This window comes from Oncorhynchus keta, chromosome 18, assembly GCF_023373465.1.
Source record: "Oncorhynchus keta strain PuntledgeMale-10-30-2019 chromosome 18, Oket_V2, whole genome shotgun sequence".
Taxonomy (NCBI): domain Eukaryota; kingdom Metazoa; phylum Chordata; class Actinopteri; order Salmoniformes; family Salmonidae; genus Oncorhynchus; species Oncorhynchus keta.
Window position 1 is genome coordinate 53054788 of NC_068438.1, and position 19906 is coordinate 53074693.

Consider the following 19906-nt stretch of genomic DNA (forward strand, 5'->3'; position numbering starts at 1 on the left):
AATAGAGAATAGTAGTTCCCTACCTCTGGGATAGAGAATAGTAGTTCCCTACCCCTGGGATAGAGAATAGTAGTTCCCTACCTCTGGAATAGAGAATAGTAGTTCCCTACCTCTGGGATAGAGAATAGTAGTTCCCTATCCCTGGGATAGAGAATAGTAGTTCCCTACCTCTGGAATAGAGAATAGTAGTTCCCTACCTCTGGGATAGAGAATAGTAGTTCCCTACCTCTGGGATAGAGAATAGTAGTTCCCTACCTCTGGAATAGAGAATAGTAGTTCCCTACCTCTGGGATAGAGAATAGTAGTTCCCTACCTCTGGGATAGAGAATAGTAGTCCCTACCTCTGGGATAGAGAATAGTAGTTCCCTACCCCTGGAATAGAGAATAGAGAATAGTAGTTCCCTACCCCTGGAATAGAGAATAGAGAATAGTAGTTCCCTACCCCTGGAATAGAGAATAGAGAATAGTAGTTCCCTACCTCTGGGATAGAGAATAGTAGTTCCCTACCCCTGGAATAGAGAATAGTAGTTCCCTACCCCTGGAATAGAGAATAGTAGTTCCCTACCTCTGGAATAGAGAATAGTAGTTCCATTTCTCTTCCAGATCAAGCAATGTCTGGTCCTCTAGTCTGGTCCTCTAGTCTGGTCCTCTAGTCTGGTCCCTCTAGTCTGGTCCCTCTAGTCTGGTCCTCTAGTCTGGTCCCTCTAGTCTGGTCCTCTAGTCTGGTCCTCTAGTCTGGTCCTCTAGTCTAGTCCCTCTAGTCTGGTCCCTCTAGTCTGGTCCTCTAGTCTGGTCCCTCTAGTCTGGTCCCTCTAGTCTGGTCCCTCTAGTCTGGTCCTCTAGTCTGGTCCTCTAGTCTAGTCCCTCTAGTCTGGTCCCTCTAGTCTGGTCCTCTAGTCTGGTCCCTCTATTCTGGTCCTCTAGTCTGGTCCCTCTAGTCTGGTCCTCTAGTCTGGTCCTCTAGTCTGGTCCCTCTAGTCTGGTCCTCTAGTCTGGTCCTCTAGTCTGGTCCCTCTAGTCTGGTCCCTCTAGTCTGGTCCTCTAGTCTAGTCCTCTAGTCTGGTCCTCTAGTCTAGTCCCTCTAGTCAGGTCCCTCTAGTCTGGTCCTCTAGTCTGGTCCCTCTATTCTGGTCCTCTAGTCTGGTCCCTCTAGTCTGGTCCTCTAGTCTGGTCCTCTAGTCTAGTCCCTCTAGTCTGGTCCTCTAATCTGGTCCCTCTAGTCTGGTCCTCTAGTCTGGTCCTCTAGTCTGGGCCTCTAGTCTAGGTCCTCTAGTCTGGTCCCTCTAGTCTGGTCCTCTAGTCTGGTCCTCTAGTCTGGTCCCTCTAGTCTGGTCTCTCTAGTCTGGTCCTCTAGTCTGGTCCTCTAGTCTGGTCCTCTAGTCTGGTCCCTCTAGTCTGGTCCCTCTAGTCTGGTCCTCTAGTCTGGTCCCTCTAGTCTGGTCCCTCTAGTCTGGTCCTCTAGTCTGGTCCTCTAGTCTGGTCCTCTAGTCTGGTCCTCTAGTCTAGTCCCTCTAGTCTGGTCCTCTAGTCTGGTCCCTCTAGTCTGGTCCTCTAGTCTGGTCCTCTAGTCTGGTCCCTCTAGTCTGGTCCTCTAGTCTGGTCCTCTAGTCTGGTCCCTCTCGTCTGGTTCTCTAGTCTGGTCCCTCTAGTCTAGTCCCTCTAGTCTAGTCCCTCTAGTCTGGTCCCTCTAGTCTGGTCCTCTAGTCTGGTCCTCTAGTCTGGTCCTCTAGTCTGGTCCTCTAGTCTGGTCCTCTAGTCTGGCCCTCTAGTCTGGTCCCTCTAGTCTGGTCCCTCTAGTCTGGTCCTATATATGGACCCTGTAGTCTGGTCCTCTATATGGACCCTGTTAGTCTGGTCCTCTTGTCTGGTCCTCTATATGGATCCTGTTAGTCTGGTCCTCTATATGGACCCTGTAGTCTGGTCCTCTACTCTGGTCCTATATATGGACCCTGTAGTCTGGTCCTCTATATGGACCCTGTTAGTCTGGTCCTCTTGTCTGGTCCTCTATATGGATCCTGTTAGTCTGGTCCTCTATATGGACCCTGTAGTCTGGTCCTCTATATGGATCCTGTTAGTCTGGTCCTCTATATGGACCCTGTAGTCTGGTCCTCTATATGGATCCTGTTAGCCTGGTCCTCTATATGGACCCTGTAGTCTGGTCCTCTATATGGATCCTGTAATCTGGTCCTCTATATGGAGAATGTTAGTCTGGTCCTCTAGTCTGGTCCTCTATATGGTCCCTCTAGTCTGCTCCTCTAGCCTGGTCCTTTATATGGACCCTGTTAGCCTGGTCCTCTAGATGGACCCTGTTAGCCTGGTCCTCTAGATGGACCCTGTTAGCCTGGTCCTTTATATGGACCCTGTTAGCCTGGTCCTCTAGATGGACCCTGTTAGCCTGGTCCTCTAGATGGACCCTGTTAGCCTGGTCCTCTATATGGACCCTGTTAGCCTGGTCCTCTATATGGACCCTGTTAGCCTGGTCCTCTATATGGACCCTGTTAGCCTGGTCCTCTAGATGAACCCTGTTAGCCTGGTCCTCTATATGGACCCTGTTAGCCTGGTCCTCTATATGGACCCTGTTAGCCTGGTCCTCTAGATGAACCCTGTTAGCCTGGTCCTCTAGATGGACCCTGTTAGCCTGGTCCTCTAGATGGACCCTGTTAGCCTGGTCCTCTAGATGGACCCTGTTAGCCTGGTCCTCTAGATGGACCCTGTTAGCCTGGTCCTCTAGATGAACCCTGTTAGCCTGGTCCTCTAGATGGACCCTGTTAGCCTGGTCCTCTAGATGGACCCTGTTAGCCTTGTCCTCTATATGGACCCTGTTAGCCTGGTCCTCTAGTCTGGTCCTCTAGTCTGGTCCTCTAGATGGACCCTGTTAGCCTGGTCCTCTAGATGGACCCTGTTAGCCTGGTCCTCTATATGGACCCTGTTAGCCTGGTCCTCTAGTCTGGTCCTCTAGTCTGGTCCTCTATATGGACCCTGTTAGCCTGGTCCTCTAGATGGACCCTGTTAGCCTGGTCCTCTAGATGGACCCTGTTAGCCTATGCAGTAAATGTTTAGATGTCTGAAGAGCAGTAGGTCACCTTGGTTTCTGTCCTTAACAGCTCCTTGCCCCCTCTTCCTCCCCCAGGCGTGTACAGAGATGGTGATGCCACTCTGCACTGATGGGGTGCAGGACATGTTTGAGCCCCAGGACTGGAACTTCCAGGCCTTCTCAGATGAGTGCAACTCCCTGTTCGGGGTGCGTCCTCGGGCTGACTGGGCAGCGACCGTTTACGGAGGATTGGACATCGCGTCTCACAGCAACATCATCTTCAGGTAAACTAACACCTGCTGATTTTACTGAGCGAGGGACAGGAGATTTAGCTGTGACCATGTAACTGGAGATTGCGACTGACATTGCTCCCCGGACTTGTCAATCTAACTTGGACCATGCCTTAGTACAGCCCTCGCCATGTGTTATTCACGGTAATCAACAGGTTCTCATGTCTTAATGCTTAATTAATACACTGTTACCCAATAGAGGTTCAGCCATCTTAATTAATACACTGTTACCCGATAGAGGTTCAGCCATCTTAATTAATACACTGTTACCCAGAGGTTCAGCCATCTTAATTAATACACTGTTACCCAGAGGTTCAGCCATCTTAATTAATACACTGTTACCCAATAGAGGTTCAGCCATCTTAATTAATACACTGTTACCCAATAGAGGTTCAGCCATCTTAATTAATACACTGTTACCCAGAGGTTCAGCCATCTTAATTAATACACTGTTACCCAATAGAGGTTCAGCCATCTTATTTAATACACTGTTACCCAGAGGTTCAGCCATCTTAATTAATACACTGTTACCCAATAGAGGTTCAGCCATCTTAATTAATACACTGTTACCCAATAGAGATTCAGCCATCTTAATTAATACACTGTTACCCAATAGAGGTTCAGCCATGTTAATTAATACACTGTTACCCAATAGAGGTTCAGCCATCTTAATTAATACACTGTTACCCAATAGATGTTCAGCCATCTTAATTAATACACTGTTACCCAATAGAGGTTCAGCCATCTTAATTAATACACTGTTACCCAATAGAGGTTCAGCCATCTTAATTAATACACTGTTACCCAATAGATGTTCAGCCATCTTAATTAATACACTGTTACCCAATAGATGTTCAGCCATCTTAATTAATACCCTGTTACCCAATAGAGATTCAGCCATCTTAATTAATACACTGTTACCCAATAGAGGTTCAGCCATCTTAATTAATACACTGTTACCCAATAGAGGTTCAGCCATCTTAATTAATACACTGTTACCCAGAGGTTCAGCCATGTTAATTAATACACTGTTACCCAATAGAGGTTCAGCCATCTTAATTAATACACTGTTACCCAGAGGTTCAGCCATGTTAATTAATACACTGTTACCCAATAGAGATTCAGCCATCTTAATTAATACACTGTTACCCAATAGATGTTCAGCCATCTTAATTAATACACTGTTACCCAGAGGTTCAGCCATGTTAATTAATACACTGTTACCCAATAGAGGTTCAGCCATCTTAATTAATACACTGTTACCCAATAGATGTTCAGCCATCTTAATTAATACACTGTTACCCAATAGATGTTCAGCCATCTTAATTAATACACTGTTACCCAATAGAGGTTCAGCCATCTTAATTAATACACTGTTACCCAATAGAGGTTCAGCCATCTTAATTAATACACTGTTACCCAATAGAGGTTCAGCCATCTTAAATAATACACTGCTAGCCAGAGGTTCAGTCATCTTAAATAATACCCTGTTGTTCTCTGGATCCAGGATGCTGATTGGACAAGCAGCGTTCCAAGCCGTGCTGTTCTGGCCGTTACAGGCACACTATGCCGTTTTTGCTGCATAACAGCTCCAAATCAAAGCAAATTTTATTAGTCACATGCACCGAATACAACAGGTGTAGTAGACCTTACAGTGAAATGCTGAATACAACAGGTGTAGTAGACCTCTCAGTGAAATGCTGAATACAACAGGTGTAGTAGACCTTACAGTGAAATGCTGAATACAACAGGTGTAGTAGACCTTACAGTGAAATGCTGAATAGAACAGGTGTAGTAGACCTCACAGTGAAATGCTGAATACATCAGGTGTAGTAGACCTCACAGTGAAAGGCTGAATACAACAGGTGTAGTAGACCTCTCAGTGAAATGCTGAATACAACAGGTGTAGTAGACCTTACAGTGAAATGCTGAATACAACAGGTGTAGTAGACCTTACAGTGAAATGCTGAACAGAACAGGTGTAGTAGACCTCACTGTGAAATGCTGAATACAACAGGTGTAGTAGACCTTACAGTGAAATGCTTAATACAACAGGTGTAGTAGACCTCACAGTGAAATGCTGAATACAACAGGTGTAGTAGACCTTACAGTGAAATGCTTAATACAACAGGTGTAGTAGACCTCAAAGTGAAATGCTGAATACAACAGGTGTAGTAGACCTTACAGTGAAATGCTGAATACAACAGGTGTAGTAGACCTCACTGTGAAATGCTGAATACAACAGGTGTAGTAGACCTCACAGTGAAATGCTGAATACAACAGGTGTAGTAGACCTTACAGTGAAATGCTGAATAGAACAGGTGTAGTAGACCTCACTGTGAAATGCTGAATACAACAGGTGTAGTAGACCTTACAGTGAAATGCTGAATAGAACAGGTGTAGTAGACCTCACAGTGAAATGCTGAATACAACAGGTGTAGTAGACCTTACAGTGAAATGCTTAATACAACAGGTGTAGTAGACCTCAAAGTGAAATGCTGAATACAACAGGTGTAGTAGACCTTACAGTGAAATGCTGAATACAACAGGTGTAGTAGACCTCACTGTGAAATGCTGAATACAACAGGTGTAGTAGACCTCACAGTGAAATGCTGAATACAACAGGTGTAGTAGACCTTACAGTGAAATGCTGAATAGAACAGGTGTAGTAGACCTCACTGTGAAATGCTGAATACAACAGGTGTAGTAGACCTCACAGTGAAATGCTGAATACAACAGGTGTAGTAGACCTTACAGTGAAATGCTGAATACAACAGGTGTAGTAGACCTGACAGTGAAATGCTGAATACATCAGGTGTAGTAGACCTGACAGTGAAATGCTGAATACAACAGGTGTAGTAGACCTGACAGTGAAATGCTGAATACAACAGGTGTAGTAGACCTTACAGTGAAATGCTTAATACAACAGGTGTAGTAGACCTCACAGTGAAATGCTGAATACAACAGGTGTAGTAGACCTTACAGTGAAATGCTTAATACAACAGGTGTAGTAGACCTCAAAGTGAAATGCTGAATACAACAGGTGTAGTAGACCTTACAGTGAAATGCTGAATACAACAGGTGTAGTAGACCTCACTGTGAAATGCTGAATACAACAGGTGTAGTAGACCTCACAGTGAAATGCTGAATATAACAGGTGTAGTAGACCTTACAGTGAAATGCTGAATAGAACAGGTGTAGTAGACCTCACTGTGAAATGCTGAATACAACAGGTGTAGTAGACCTTACAGTGAAATGCTGAATAGAACAGGTGTAGTAGACCTCACAGTGAAATGCTGAATACAACAGGTGTAGTAGACCTTACAGTGAAATGCTTAATACAACAGGTGTAGTAGACCTCAAAGTGAAATGCTGAATACAACAGGTGTAGTAGACCTTACAGTGAAATGCTGAATACAACAGGTGTAGTAGACCTCACTGTGAAATGCTGAATACAACAGGTGTAGTAGACCTCACAGTGAAATGCTGAATACAACAGGTGTAGTAGACCTTACAGTGAAATGCTGAATAGAACAGGTGTAGTAGACCTCACTGTGAAATGCTGAATACAACAGGTGTAGTAGACCTCACAGTGAAATGCTGAATACAACAGGTGTAGTAGACCTTACAGTGAAATGCTGAATACAAAAGGTGTAGTAGACCTCACTGTGAAATGCTGAATACAACAGGTGTAGTAGACCTTACAGTGAAATGCTTAATACAACAGGTGTAGTAGACCTGACAGTGAACTGCTCAATACAACAGGTGTAGTAGGCCTTACAGTGAACTGCTGAATACAACAGGTGTAGTAGACCTGCCAGTGAAATGCTGAATACAACAGGTGTAGTAGACCTGACAGTGAAATGCTGAATACAACAGGTGTAGTAGACCTGACAGTGAAATGCTGACTACAACAGGTGTAGTAGACCTTACAGTGAAATGCTGAATACAACAGGTGTAGTAGACCTTACAGTGAAATGCTGAATACAACAGGTGTAGTAGACCTTACAGTGAAATGCTGAATACAACAGGTGTAGTAGACCTGACAGTGAAATGCTGAATACATCAGGTGTAGTAGACCTGACAGTGAAATGCTGAATACAACAGGTGTAGTAGACCTGACAGTGAAATGCTGAATACAACAGGTGTAGTAGACCTGACAGTGAACTGCTGAATACAACAGGTGTAGTAGACCTGACAGTGAACTGCTGAATACAACAGGTGTAGTAGACCTTACAGTGAAATGCTGAATACAACAGGTATATCGACCTGACAGTGAACTGCTGAATACATCAGGTGTAGTAGACCTTACAGTGAAATGCTGAATACAACAGGTGTAGTAGACCTTACAGTGAAATGCTGAATACAACAGGTGTAGTAGACCTCACAGTGAAATGCTGAATACAACAGGTGTAGTAGTACAGTGAACTGCTGAATACAACAGGTGTAGTAGACCTCACAGTGAACTGCTGAATACAACAGGTGTAGTAGACAGTGAAATGCTGAATACATCAGGTGTAGTAGACCTGACAGTGAAATGCTGAATACAACAGGTGTAGTAGACCTGACAGTGAAATGCTGAATACTACAGGTGTAGTAGACCTTACAGTGAAATGCTGAATACAACAGGTGTAGTAGACCTCACAGTGAAATGCTGAATACATCAGGTGTAGTAGACCTCACAGTGAACTGCTGAATACATCAGGTGTAGTAGACCTCACAGTGAACTGCTTACTTACAAGCCTCTAACCAACGAAGCTGTTTAAAAAAAAACACGGATAAGAATACGAAATAAAAGTAACAAGTAATTAAAGAGCAGCAGTAAAATAACAATGGCGACACTATATACAGAGGAAGTGGCTGCTAAATGCTAACTCCCATTCGTGTAAGCTGGTTAGTATAGCCAGCATACAGAAACCAGTGGTGGTCGTCAGTCGTTTTTTAACTGTAATGCCTTTGATTGGGGTGACGATAACATACATGTGTTTGAGTTGACATCCATACAAGCATTATACTCTGATTTTTACCTCAAAATAATGTGTAATATACACATATACACAATATTCTAAATGCTAATTTGGGTCGGGTGGGGAAATCGGTGTCATTCCCCCACAGTATCCCCCCCCATGCGTTTCCATGGCAATTCCATTGTTTTGGTTGAGTTTGTTTTACCACATCTACAGTATGTTGCTGTCTGAATCCTCTCGGGTGTTTATCTCAACTCACACGTTATTTCCCCTGGCTTCCAGTCAAGCATTTAGTTTGGTACATCTAGTATGGTACAGCAGGGGTTAATATAAGCATTTAGTTTGGTACAGCGGGGGTTAATATAAACCTAGCATCTAGTTTGGTACAGCGGGGGTTAATATAAACCTAGCATTTAGTTTGGTACAGCGGGGGTTAATATAAGCCTAGCATCTAGTTTGGTACAGCGGGGGTTAATATAAGCATTTAGTTTGGTACAGCGGGGGTTAATATAAACCTAGCATTTAGTTTGGTACAGTGGGGGTTAATATGAGTCAGGCATTTAGTTTGGTACAGCGGGGGTTAATATAAACCTAGCATTTAGTTTGGTACAGCGGGGGTTAATATAAACCTAGCATCTAGTTTGGTACAGCGGGGGTTAATATAAACCTAGCATTTAGTTTGGTACAGCGGGGGTTAATATAAGCCTAGCATCTAGTTTGGTACAGCGGGGGTTAATATAAGCATTTAGTTTGGTACAGCGGGGGTTAATATAAACCTAGCATTTAGTTTGGTACAGTGGGGGTTAATATGAGTCAGGCATTTAGTTTGGTACAGCGGGGGTTAATATAAACCTAGCATTTAGTTTGGTACAGCGGGGGTTAATATAAACCTAGCATCTAGTTTGGTACAGCGGGGGTTAATATAAACCTAGCATTTAGTTTGGTACAGCGGGGGTTAATATAAGCCTAGCATCTAGTTTGGTACAGCGGGGGTTAATATAAGCATTTAGTTTGGTACAGCGGGGGTTAATATAAACCTAGCATTTAGTTTGGTACAGTGGGGGTTAATATGAGTCAGGCATTTAGTTTGGTACAGCGGGGGTTAATATAAACCTAGCATTTAGTTTGGTACAGCGGGGGTTAAAATAAGCATTTAGTTTGGTACAGCGGGGGTTAATATAAACCTAGCATCTAGTTTGGTACAGCGGGGGTTAATATAAGCATTTAGTTTGGTACAGCGGGGGTTAATATAAACCTAGCATTTAGTTTGGTACAGCGGGGGTTAATATAAGCATTTAGTTTGGTACAGCGGGGGTTAATATAAACCGAGCATCTAGTTTGGTACAGCGGGGGTTAATATAAGCATCTAGTTTGGTACAGCGGGGGTTAATATAAACCGAGCATCTAGTTTGGTACAGCGGGGGTTAATATAAGCATCTAGTTTGGTACAGCGGGGGTTAAATGAACATTTAGTTTGGTACAGCGGGGGTTAAATGAACATTTAGTTTGGTACAGCGGGGGTTAAATGAACATTTAGTTTGGTACAGCGGGGGTTAAATGAACATTTAGTTTGGTACAGCGGGGGTTAAATGAACATTTAGTTTGGTACAGCGGGGGTTAAATGAACATTTAGTTTGTTACAGCGGGGTTAATATAAACCTAGCATTTAGTTTGGTACAGCGGGGGTTAATATAAACCTCGCATTTAGTTTGGTACAGCGGGGGTTAAATGAACATTTAGTTTGCTACAGCGGGGTTAATATAAACCTAGCATTTAGTTTGGTACAGCGGGGGTTAAATGAACATTTAGTTTGGTACAGCGGGGCTTAATATAAGCATTTAGTTTGGTACAGCGGGGGTTAAATGAACATTTTGTTTGGTACAGCGGGGGTTAAATGAACATTTAGTTTGGTACAGCGGGGCTTAATATAAGCATTTAGTTTGGTACAGCGGGGGTTAAATGAACATTTAGTTTGGTACAGCGGGGGTTAAATGAACATTTAGTTTGGTACAGCGGGGGTTAAATGAACATTTAGTTTGGTACAGCGGGGTTAATATAAACCTAGCATTTAGTTTGGTACAGCGGGGGTTAATATAAACCTAGCATTTAGTTTGGTACAGCGGGGGTTAAATGAACATTTAGTTTGCTACAGCGGGGTTAATATAAACCTAGCATTTAGTTTGGTACAGCGGGGGTTAAATTAACATTTAGTTTGGTACAGCGGGGCTTTATATATGCATTTAGTTTGGTACAGCAGGGTTATTATAAACCTAGTATTTAGTTTGGTACAGCGGGGATTAAATGAACATTTAGTTTGCTACAGCGGGGTTAATATAAACCTAGCATTTAGTTTGGTACAGCTGGGGTTAAATGAACATTTAGTTTGGTACAGCGGGGCTTTATATATGCATTTAGTTTGGTACAGCGGGGTTAATATAAACCTAGCATTTAGTTTGGTACAGCGGGGGTTAAATGAACATTTAGTTTGCTACAGCGGGGTTAATATAAACCTAGCATTTAGTTTGGTACAGCGGGGGTTAAATGAACATTTAGTTTGGTACAGCGGGGCTTTATATATGCATTTAGTTTGGTACAGCGGGGTTAATATAAACCTAGCATTTAGTTTGGTACAGCGGGGGTTAAATGAACATTTAGTTTGGTACAGCGGGGCTTTATATATGCATTTAGTTTGGTACAGCGGGGTTAATATAAACCTAGCATTTAGTTTGGTACAGCGGGGTTAATATAAACCTAGCATTTAGTTTGGTACAGCGGGGGTTAATATAAACCTAGCATTTAGTTTGGTACAGCGGGGTTTAATATAAACCTAGCATTTAGTTTGGTACAGCGGGGTTAATATAAACCTAGCATTTAGTTTGGTACAGCGGGGGTTAATATAAACCTAGCATTTAGTTTGGTACAGCGGGGTTAATATAAACCTAGCATTTAGTTTGGTACAGTGGGGGTTAATATAAACCTAGCATTTAGTTTGGTACAGCGGGGTTAATATAAACCTAGCATTTAGTTTGGTACAGCGGGGGTTAATATAAACCTAGCATTTAGTTTGGTACAGCGGGGTTAATATAAACCTAGCATTTAGTTTGGTACAGCGGGGTTAATATAAACCTAGCATTTAGTTTGGTACAGCGGGGTTAATATAAACCTAGCATTTAGTTTGGTACAGCGGGGTTAATATAAACCTAGCATTTAGTTTGGTACAGCGGGGTTAATATAAACCTAGCATTTAGTTTGGTACAGCGGGGTTAATATAAACCTAGCATTTAGTTTGGTACAGCGGGGTTAATATAAACCTAGCATTTAGTTTGGTACAGCGGGTGTTAATATAAGCATTTAGTTTGGTACAGCGGGGTTAATATAAACCTAGCATTTAGTTTGGTACAGCGGGTGTTAATATAAGCATTTAGTTTGGTACAGCGGGGGTTAATATAAACCTAGCATTTAGTTTGGTACAGCGGGGGTTAAATTAACATTTAGTTTGGTACAGCGGGGGTTAAAATAAGCCTCGCTGTCTGACCTCGGAAACAATGGTTAACTTTTTAATTTCGATATCTGTACATAGAATGAATGAATGTTTCCCAGACACAACAACTTTTTTCCTGAGCCAGTCGAAATCACACATCGTCAGTATCATGGACATATCCAAGTAAATGGAAAAAAAGGCTCAAAGGAAAATGCAGCGAGTGTCCTGTCATTCCAGGTTCAATGTTTGACGTTACTGAGTTAGCTGAGTTAGCTGAGCTAGCTGAGTTAGCTGAGTTAGCTGAGTTAACTGAGTTAGCTGAGTTAGCTGAGCTAGCTGAGTTAGCTGAGTTAGCTGAGTTAGCTGAGCTAGCTGAGTTAGCTGAGTTAGCTGAGCTAGCTGAGTTAGCTGAGTTAGCTGAGTTAGCTGAGCTAGCTAGCAGGTGACAAGAACGTTATGCAGCCTGAATTAGCGACCATTTTGTTTAGAACCGACGACCAGGCCTTTTGCATAGCAACTTCGCAGAAATAATGAACGTCTGTATCAACATGACCAAAATAACTAACATCCAGAGGTTTATCTAGACTATGTCTTCTGGTGGAAGAATGACATTGGGTATGAATTTACTTATCAAAATAACATTTTAAATTAAAATATGTAATTTATTGTTATTTTAATATGTTGGCAAGAGTTTTAAGCACACGTCGGGCCAAACATTTAAGGCTATCACGTCGGGCCGAAGAACGCCATTTACCTGTGACTGTATTCATGATACAGCACTGCCTCTTATCTGTGACTGTATTCATGATACAGCACTGCCTCTTACCTGTATTCATGATACAGCACTGCCTCTTACCTGTATTCATGATACAGCACTGCCTCTTACCTGTGACTGTATTCATGATACAGCACTGCCTCTTACCTGTGACTGTATTCATGATACAGCACTGCCTCTTACCTGTATTCATGATACAGCACTGCCTCTTACCTGTGACTGTATTCATGATACAGCACTGCCTCTTACCTGTGACTCTATTCATGATACAGCACTGCCTCTTACCTGTGACTGTATTCATGATACAGCACTGCCTCTTACCTGTATTCATGATACAGCACTGCCTCTTACCTGTGACTGTATTCATGATACAGCACTGCCTCTTACCTGTATTCATGATACAGCACTGCCTCTTATCTGTGACTGTATTCATGATACAGCACTGCCTCTTATCTGTGACTCTATTCATGATACAGCACTGCCTCTTACCTGTATTCATGATACAGCACTGCCTCTTACCTGTATTCATGATACAGCACTGCCTCTTACCTGTATTCATGATACAGCACTGCCTCTTATCTGTGACTGTATTCATGATACAGCACTGCCTCTTATCTGTGACTCTATTCATGATACAGCACTGCCTCTTACCTGTATTCATGATACAGCACTGCCTCTTACCTGTATTCATGATACAGCACTGCCTCTTATCTGTGACTGTATTCATGATACAGCACTGCCTCTTACCTGTATTCATGATACAGCACTGCCTCTTATCTGTGACTGTATTCATGATACAGCACTGCCTCTTATCTGTGACTCTATTCATGATACAGCACTGCCTCTTACCTGTATTCATGATACAGCACTGCCTCTTACCTGTATTCATGATACAGCACTGCCTCTTACCTGTGACTGTATTCATGATACAGCACTGCCTCTTACCTGTGACTGTATTCATGATACAGCACTGCCTCTTACCTGTATTCATGATACAGCACTGCCTCTTACCTGTATTCATGATACAGCACTGCCTCTTACCTGTATTCATGATACAGCACTGCCTCTTACCTGTATTCATGATACAGCACTGCCTCTTACCTGTGACTCTATTCATGATACAACACTGCCTCTTACCTGTATTCATGATACAGCACTGCCTCTTACCTGTGACTGTATTCGTGATACAGCACTGACTCTTATCTGTGACTCTATTCATGATACAGCACTGCCTCTTATCTGTGACTCTATTCATGATACAGCACTGCCTCTTACCTGTGACTGTATTTGTGATACAGCACTGACTCTTATCTGTGACTCTATTCATGATACAGCACTGCCTCTTATCTGTGACTATATTCATGATACAGCACTGCCTCTTACCTGTGACCTTATTCATGATGCAGCACTGCCTCTTATCTGTGACCTTATTCATGATGCAGCACTGCCTCTTACCTGTGACTGTATTCATGATACAGCACTGCCTCTTATCTGTGACTGTATTCATGATACAGCACTGCCTCTTATCTGTGACTGTATTCATGATACAGCACTGCCTCTTACCTGTGACTCTATTCATGATACAGCACTGCCTCTTACCTGTATTCATGATACAGCACTGCCTCTTACCTGTATTCATGATACAGCACTGCCTCTTACCTGTGACTCTATTCATGATACAGCACTGCCTCTTACCTGTGACTGTATTCATGATACAGCACTGCCTCTTACCTGTATTCATGATACAGCACTGCCTCTTACCTGTGACTCTATTCATGATACAGCACTGCCTCTTATCTGTGACCTTATTCATGATGCAGCACTGCCTCTTATCTGTGACTCTATTCATGATACAGCACTGCCTCTTATCTGTGACTCTATTCATGATACAGCACTGCCTCTTACCTGTATTCATGATACAGCACTGCCTCTTATCTGTGACTCTATTCATGATACAGCACTGCCTCTTACCTGTATTCATGATACAGCACTGCCTCTTATCTGTATTCATGATACAGCACTGCCTCTTATCTGTGACTCTATTCATGATACAACACTGCCTCTTATCTGTGACTCTATTCATGATACAGCACTGCCTCTTACCTGTATTCATGATACAGCACTGCCTCTCACCTGTATTCATGATACAGCACTGCCTCTTACCTGTATTCATGATACAACACTGCCTCTTATCTGTGACTCTATTCATGATACAGCACTGCCTCTTACCTGTATTCATGATACAGCACTGCCTCTTATCTGTGACCTTATTCATGATACAGCACTGCCTCTTATCTGTGACTGTATTCATGATACAGCACTGCCTCTTACCTGTGACTCTATTCATGATACAGCACTGCCTCTTACCTGTATTCATGATACAGCACTGCCTCTTACCTGTATTCATGATACAACACTGCCTATTATCTGTGACTCTATTCATGATACAGCACTGCCTCTTACCTGTATTCATGATACAGCACTGCCTCTTATCTGTGACCTTATTCATGATACAGCACTGCCTCTTATCTGTGACTGTATTCATGATACAGCACTGCCTCTTACCTGTGACTGTATTCATGATACAGCACTGCCTCTTACCTGTATTCATGATACAGCACTGCCTCTTACCTGTGACTCTATTCATGATACAGCACTGCCTCTTATCTGTGACCTTATTCATGATGCAGCACTGCCTCTTATCTGTGACTCTATTCATGATACAGCACTGCCTCTTATCTGTGACTCTATTCACGATACAGCACTGCCTCTTACCTGTATTCATGATACAGCACTGCCTCTTATCTGTGACTCTATTCATGATACAGCACTGCCTCTTACCTGTATTCATGATACAGCACTGCCTCTTATCTGTGACCTTATTCATGATACAGCACTGCCTCTTATCTGTGACTCTATTCATGATACAGCACTGCCTCTTATCTGTGACTCTATTCATGATACAGCACTGCCTCTTACCTGTATTCATGATACAGCACTGCCTCTCACCTGTATTCATGATACAGCACTGCCTATTACCTGTATTCATGATACAGCACTGCCTCTTATCTGTGACTGTATTCATGATACAGCACTGCCTCTTATCTGTGACTGTATTTGTGATACAGCACTGACTCTTATCTGTGACTCTATTCATGATACAGCACTGCCTCTTATCTGTGACTCTATTCATGATACAGCACTGCCTCTTATCTGTGACTATATTCATGATACAGCACTGCCTCTTTCTTATCTGTGACTCTATTCATGATACAGCACTGCCTCTTATCTGTGACTGTATTCATGATACAACACTGCCTCTTATCTGTGACTGTATTCATGATACAGCACTGCCTCTTACCTGTGACTGTATTCATGATACAGCACTGCCTCTTATCTGTGACTGTATTCATGATACAGCACTGCCTCTTATCTGTGACTGTATTTGTGATACAGCACTGACTCTTATCTGTGACTCTATTCATGATACAGCACTGCCTCTTATCTGTGACTCTATTCATGATACAGCACTGCCTCTTATCTGTGACTCTATTCATGATACAGCACTGCCTCTTATCTGTGACTGTATTCATGATACAACACTGCCTCTTATCTGTGACTGTATTCATGATACAGCACTGCCTCTTACCTGTGACTGTATTCATGATACAGCACTGCCTCTTATCTGTGACTGTATTCATGATACAGCACTGCCTCTTATCTGTGACTGTATTCATGATACAGCACTGCCTCTTACCTGTGACTCTATTCATGATACAGCACTGCCTCTTACCTGTGACTCTATTCATGATACAGCACTGCCTCTTACCTGTATTCATGATACAGCACTGCCTCTTACCTGTATTCATGATACAGCACTGCCTCTTACCTGTGACTCTATTCATGATACAGCACTGCCTCTTACCTGTGACTGTATTCATGATACAGCACTGCCTCTTACCTGTATTCATGATACAGCACTGCCTCTTACCTGTGACTCTATTCATGATACAGCACTGCCTCTTATCTGTGACCTTATTCATGATACAGCACTGCCTCTTATCTGTGACCTTATTCATGATACAGCACTGCCTCTTATCTGTGACTCTATTCATGATACAGCACTGCCTCTTATCTGTGACTGTATTCATGATACAGCACTGCCTCTTATCTGTGACTCTATTCATGATACAGCACTGCCTCTTACCTGTATTCATGATACAGCACTGCCTCTTACCTGTATTCATGATACAGCACTGCCTCTTATCTGTGACTGTATTCATGATACAGCACTGCCTCTTACCTGTATTCATGATACAGCACTGCCTCTTACCTGTATTCATGATACAGCACTGCCTCTTACCTGTATTCATGATACAGCACTGCCTCTTATCTGTGACTGTATTCATGATACAGCACTGCCTCTTATCTGTGACTGTATTCATGATACAGCACTGCCTCTTACCTGTATTCATGATACAGCACTGCCTCTTATCTGTGACTCTATTCATGATACAGCACTGCCTCTTATCTGTGACTGTATTCATGATACAGCACTGCCTCTTATCTGTGACTCTATTCATGATACAGCACTGCCTCTTACCTGTATTCATGATACAGCACTGCCTCTTACCTGTATTCATGATACAGCACTGCCTCTTATCTGTGACTCTATTCATGATACAGCACTGCCTCTTACCTGTATTCATGATACAGCACTGCCTCTTACCTGTATTCATGATACAGCACTGCCTCTTATCTGTGACTGTATTCATGATACAGCACTGCCTCTTACCTGTGACTGTATTCATGATACAGCACTGCCTCTTATCTGTGACTCTATTCATGATACAGCACTGCCTCTTATCTGTGACTGTATTCATGATACAGCACTGCCTCTTACCTGTGACTGTATTCATGATACAGCACTGCCTCTTACCTGTGACTCTATTCATGATACAGCACTGCCTCTTATCTGTGACTCTATTCATGATACAGCACTGCCTCTTACCTGTGACTCTATTCATGATACAACACTGCCTCTTACCTGTATTCATGATACAGCACTGCCTCTTACCTGTGACTGTATTCGTGATACAGCACTGACTCTTATCTGTGACTCTATTCATGATACAGCACTGCCTCTTATCTGTGACTATATTCATGATACAGCACTGCCTCTTATCTGTGACTGTATTCATGATACAGCACTGCCTCTGACCTGTATTCATGATACAGCACTGCCTCTTACCTGTGACTGTATTCATGATACAGCACTGCCTCTTATCTGTGACTGTATTCATGATACAGCACTGCCTCTTATCTGTGACTGTATTCATGATACAGCACTGCCTCTTACCTGTGACTCTATTCATGATACAGCACTGCCTCTTATCTGTGACCTTATTCATGATACAGCACTGCCTCTTATCTGTGACCTTATTCATGATACAGCACTGCCTCTTATCTGTGACTCTATTCATGATACAGCACTGCCTCTTATCTGTGACTGTATTCATGATACAGCACTGCCTCTTATCTGTGACTCTATTCATGATACAGCACTGCCTCTTACCTGTATTCATGATACAGCACTGCCTCTTACCTGTATTCATGATACAGCACTGCCTCTTATCTGTGACTGTATTCATGATACAGCACTGCCTCTTACCTGTATTCATGATACAGCACTGCCTCTTACCTGTATTCATGATACAGCACTGCCTCTTACCTGTATTCATGATACAGCACTGCCTCTTATCTGTGACTGTATTCATGATACAGCACTGCCTCTTATCTGTGACTGTATTCATGATACAGCACTGCCTCTTACCTGTATTCATGATACAGCACTGCCTCTTATCTGTGACTGTATTCATGATACAGCACTGCCTCTTACCTGTGACTGTATTCATGATACAGCACTGCCTCTTATCTGTGACTCTATTCATGATACAGCACTGCCTCTTATCTGTGACTGTATTCATGATACAGCACTGCCTCTTACCTGTGACTGTATTCATGATACAGCACTGCCTCTTACCTGTGACTCTATTCATGATACAGCACTGCCTCTTATCTGTGACTCTATTCATGATACAGCACTGCCTCTTACCTGTGACTCTATTCATGATACAACACTGCCTCTTACCTGTATTCATGATACAGCACTGCCTCTTACCTGTGACTGTATTCGTGATACAGCACTGACTCTTATCTGTGACTCTATTCATGATACAGCACTGCCTCTTATCTGTGACTATATTCATGATACAGCACTGCCTCTTATCTGTGACTGTATTCATGATACAGCACTGCCTCTGACCTGTATTCATGATACAGCACTGCCTCTTACCTGTGACTGTATTCATGATACAGCACTGCCTCTTATCTGTGACTGTATTCATGATACAGCACTGCCTCTTATCTGTGACTGTATTCATGATACAGCACTGCCTCTTACCTGTGACTCTATTCATGATACAGCACTGCCTCTTACCTGTATTCATGATACAGCACTGCCTCTTACCTGTATTCATGATACAGCACTGCCTCTTACCTGTGACTCTATTCATGATACAGCACTGCCTCTTACCTGTGACTCTATTCATGATACAGCACTGCCTCTTACCTGTGACTGTATTCATGATACAGCACTGCCTCTTACCTGTATTCATGATACAGCACTGCCTCTTATCTGTGACTCTATTCATGATACAGCACTGCCTCTTATCTGTGACTCTATTCATGATACAGCACAGCCTCTTACCTGTATTCATGATACAGCACTGCCTCTTATCTGTGACTCTATTCATGATACAGCACTGCCTCTTACCTGTATTCATGATACAGCACTGCCTCTTATCTGTGACCTTATTCATGATACAGCACTGCCTCTTATCTGTGACTCTATTCATGATACAGCACTGCCTCTTATCTGTGACTCTATTCATGATACAGCACTGCCTCTTACCTGTATTCATGATACAGCACTGCCTCTTACCTGTATTCATGATACAGCACTGCCTATTACCTGTATTCATGATACAGCACTGCCTCTTATCTGTGACTGTATTCATGATACAGCACTGCCTCTTATCTGTGACTGTATTTGTGATACAGCACTGACTCTTATCTGTGACTCTATTCATGATACAGCACTGCCTCTTATCTGTGACTCTATTCATGATACAGCACTGCCTTTTATCTGTGACTATATTCATGATACAGCACTGCCTCTTACCTGTATTCATGATACAGCACTGACTCTTATCTGTGACTCTATTCATGATACAGCACTGACTCTTATCTGTGACTCTATTCATGATACAGCACTGCCTCTTACCTGTATTCATGATA

General features: G+C 42.7%; 1 protein-coding gene and 1 long non-coding RNA gene across 3 annotated transcripts in view; both read left to right on the forward strand.

The window, feature by feature from the left end:
* Positions 1-19906, forward strand: part of prcp (prolylcarboxypeptidase (angiotensinase C)) — a 94248-nt gene that overhangs the window by 64375 nt on the left and 9967 nt on the right. The window contains 1 exon segment of the mRNA XM_052468711.1: positions 3131-3318. Coding sequence (XP_052324671.1) covers positions 3131-3318 — 188 coding nt within the window.
* Positions 5213-6955, forward strand: LOC127908898 (uncharacterized). Of its 2 annotated transcripts, XR_008068975.1 has the most exons (4): positions 5213-5531; positions 5798-5873; positions 6330-6405; positions 6672-6955. It is a non-coding gene; the product is annotated as an uncharacterized LOC127908898 (long non-coding RNA). The 2 variants fall into 2 exon arrangements; XR_008068974.1 differs by having other exon boundaries at positions 5213-5873.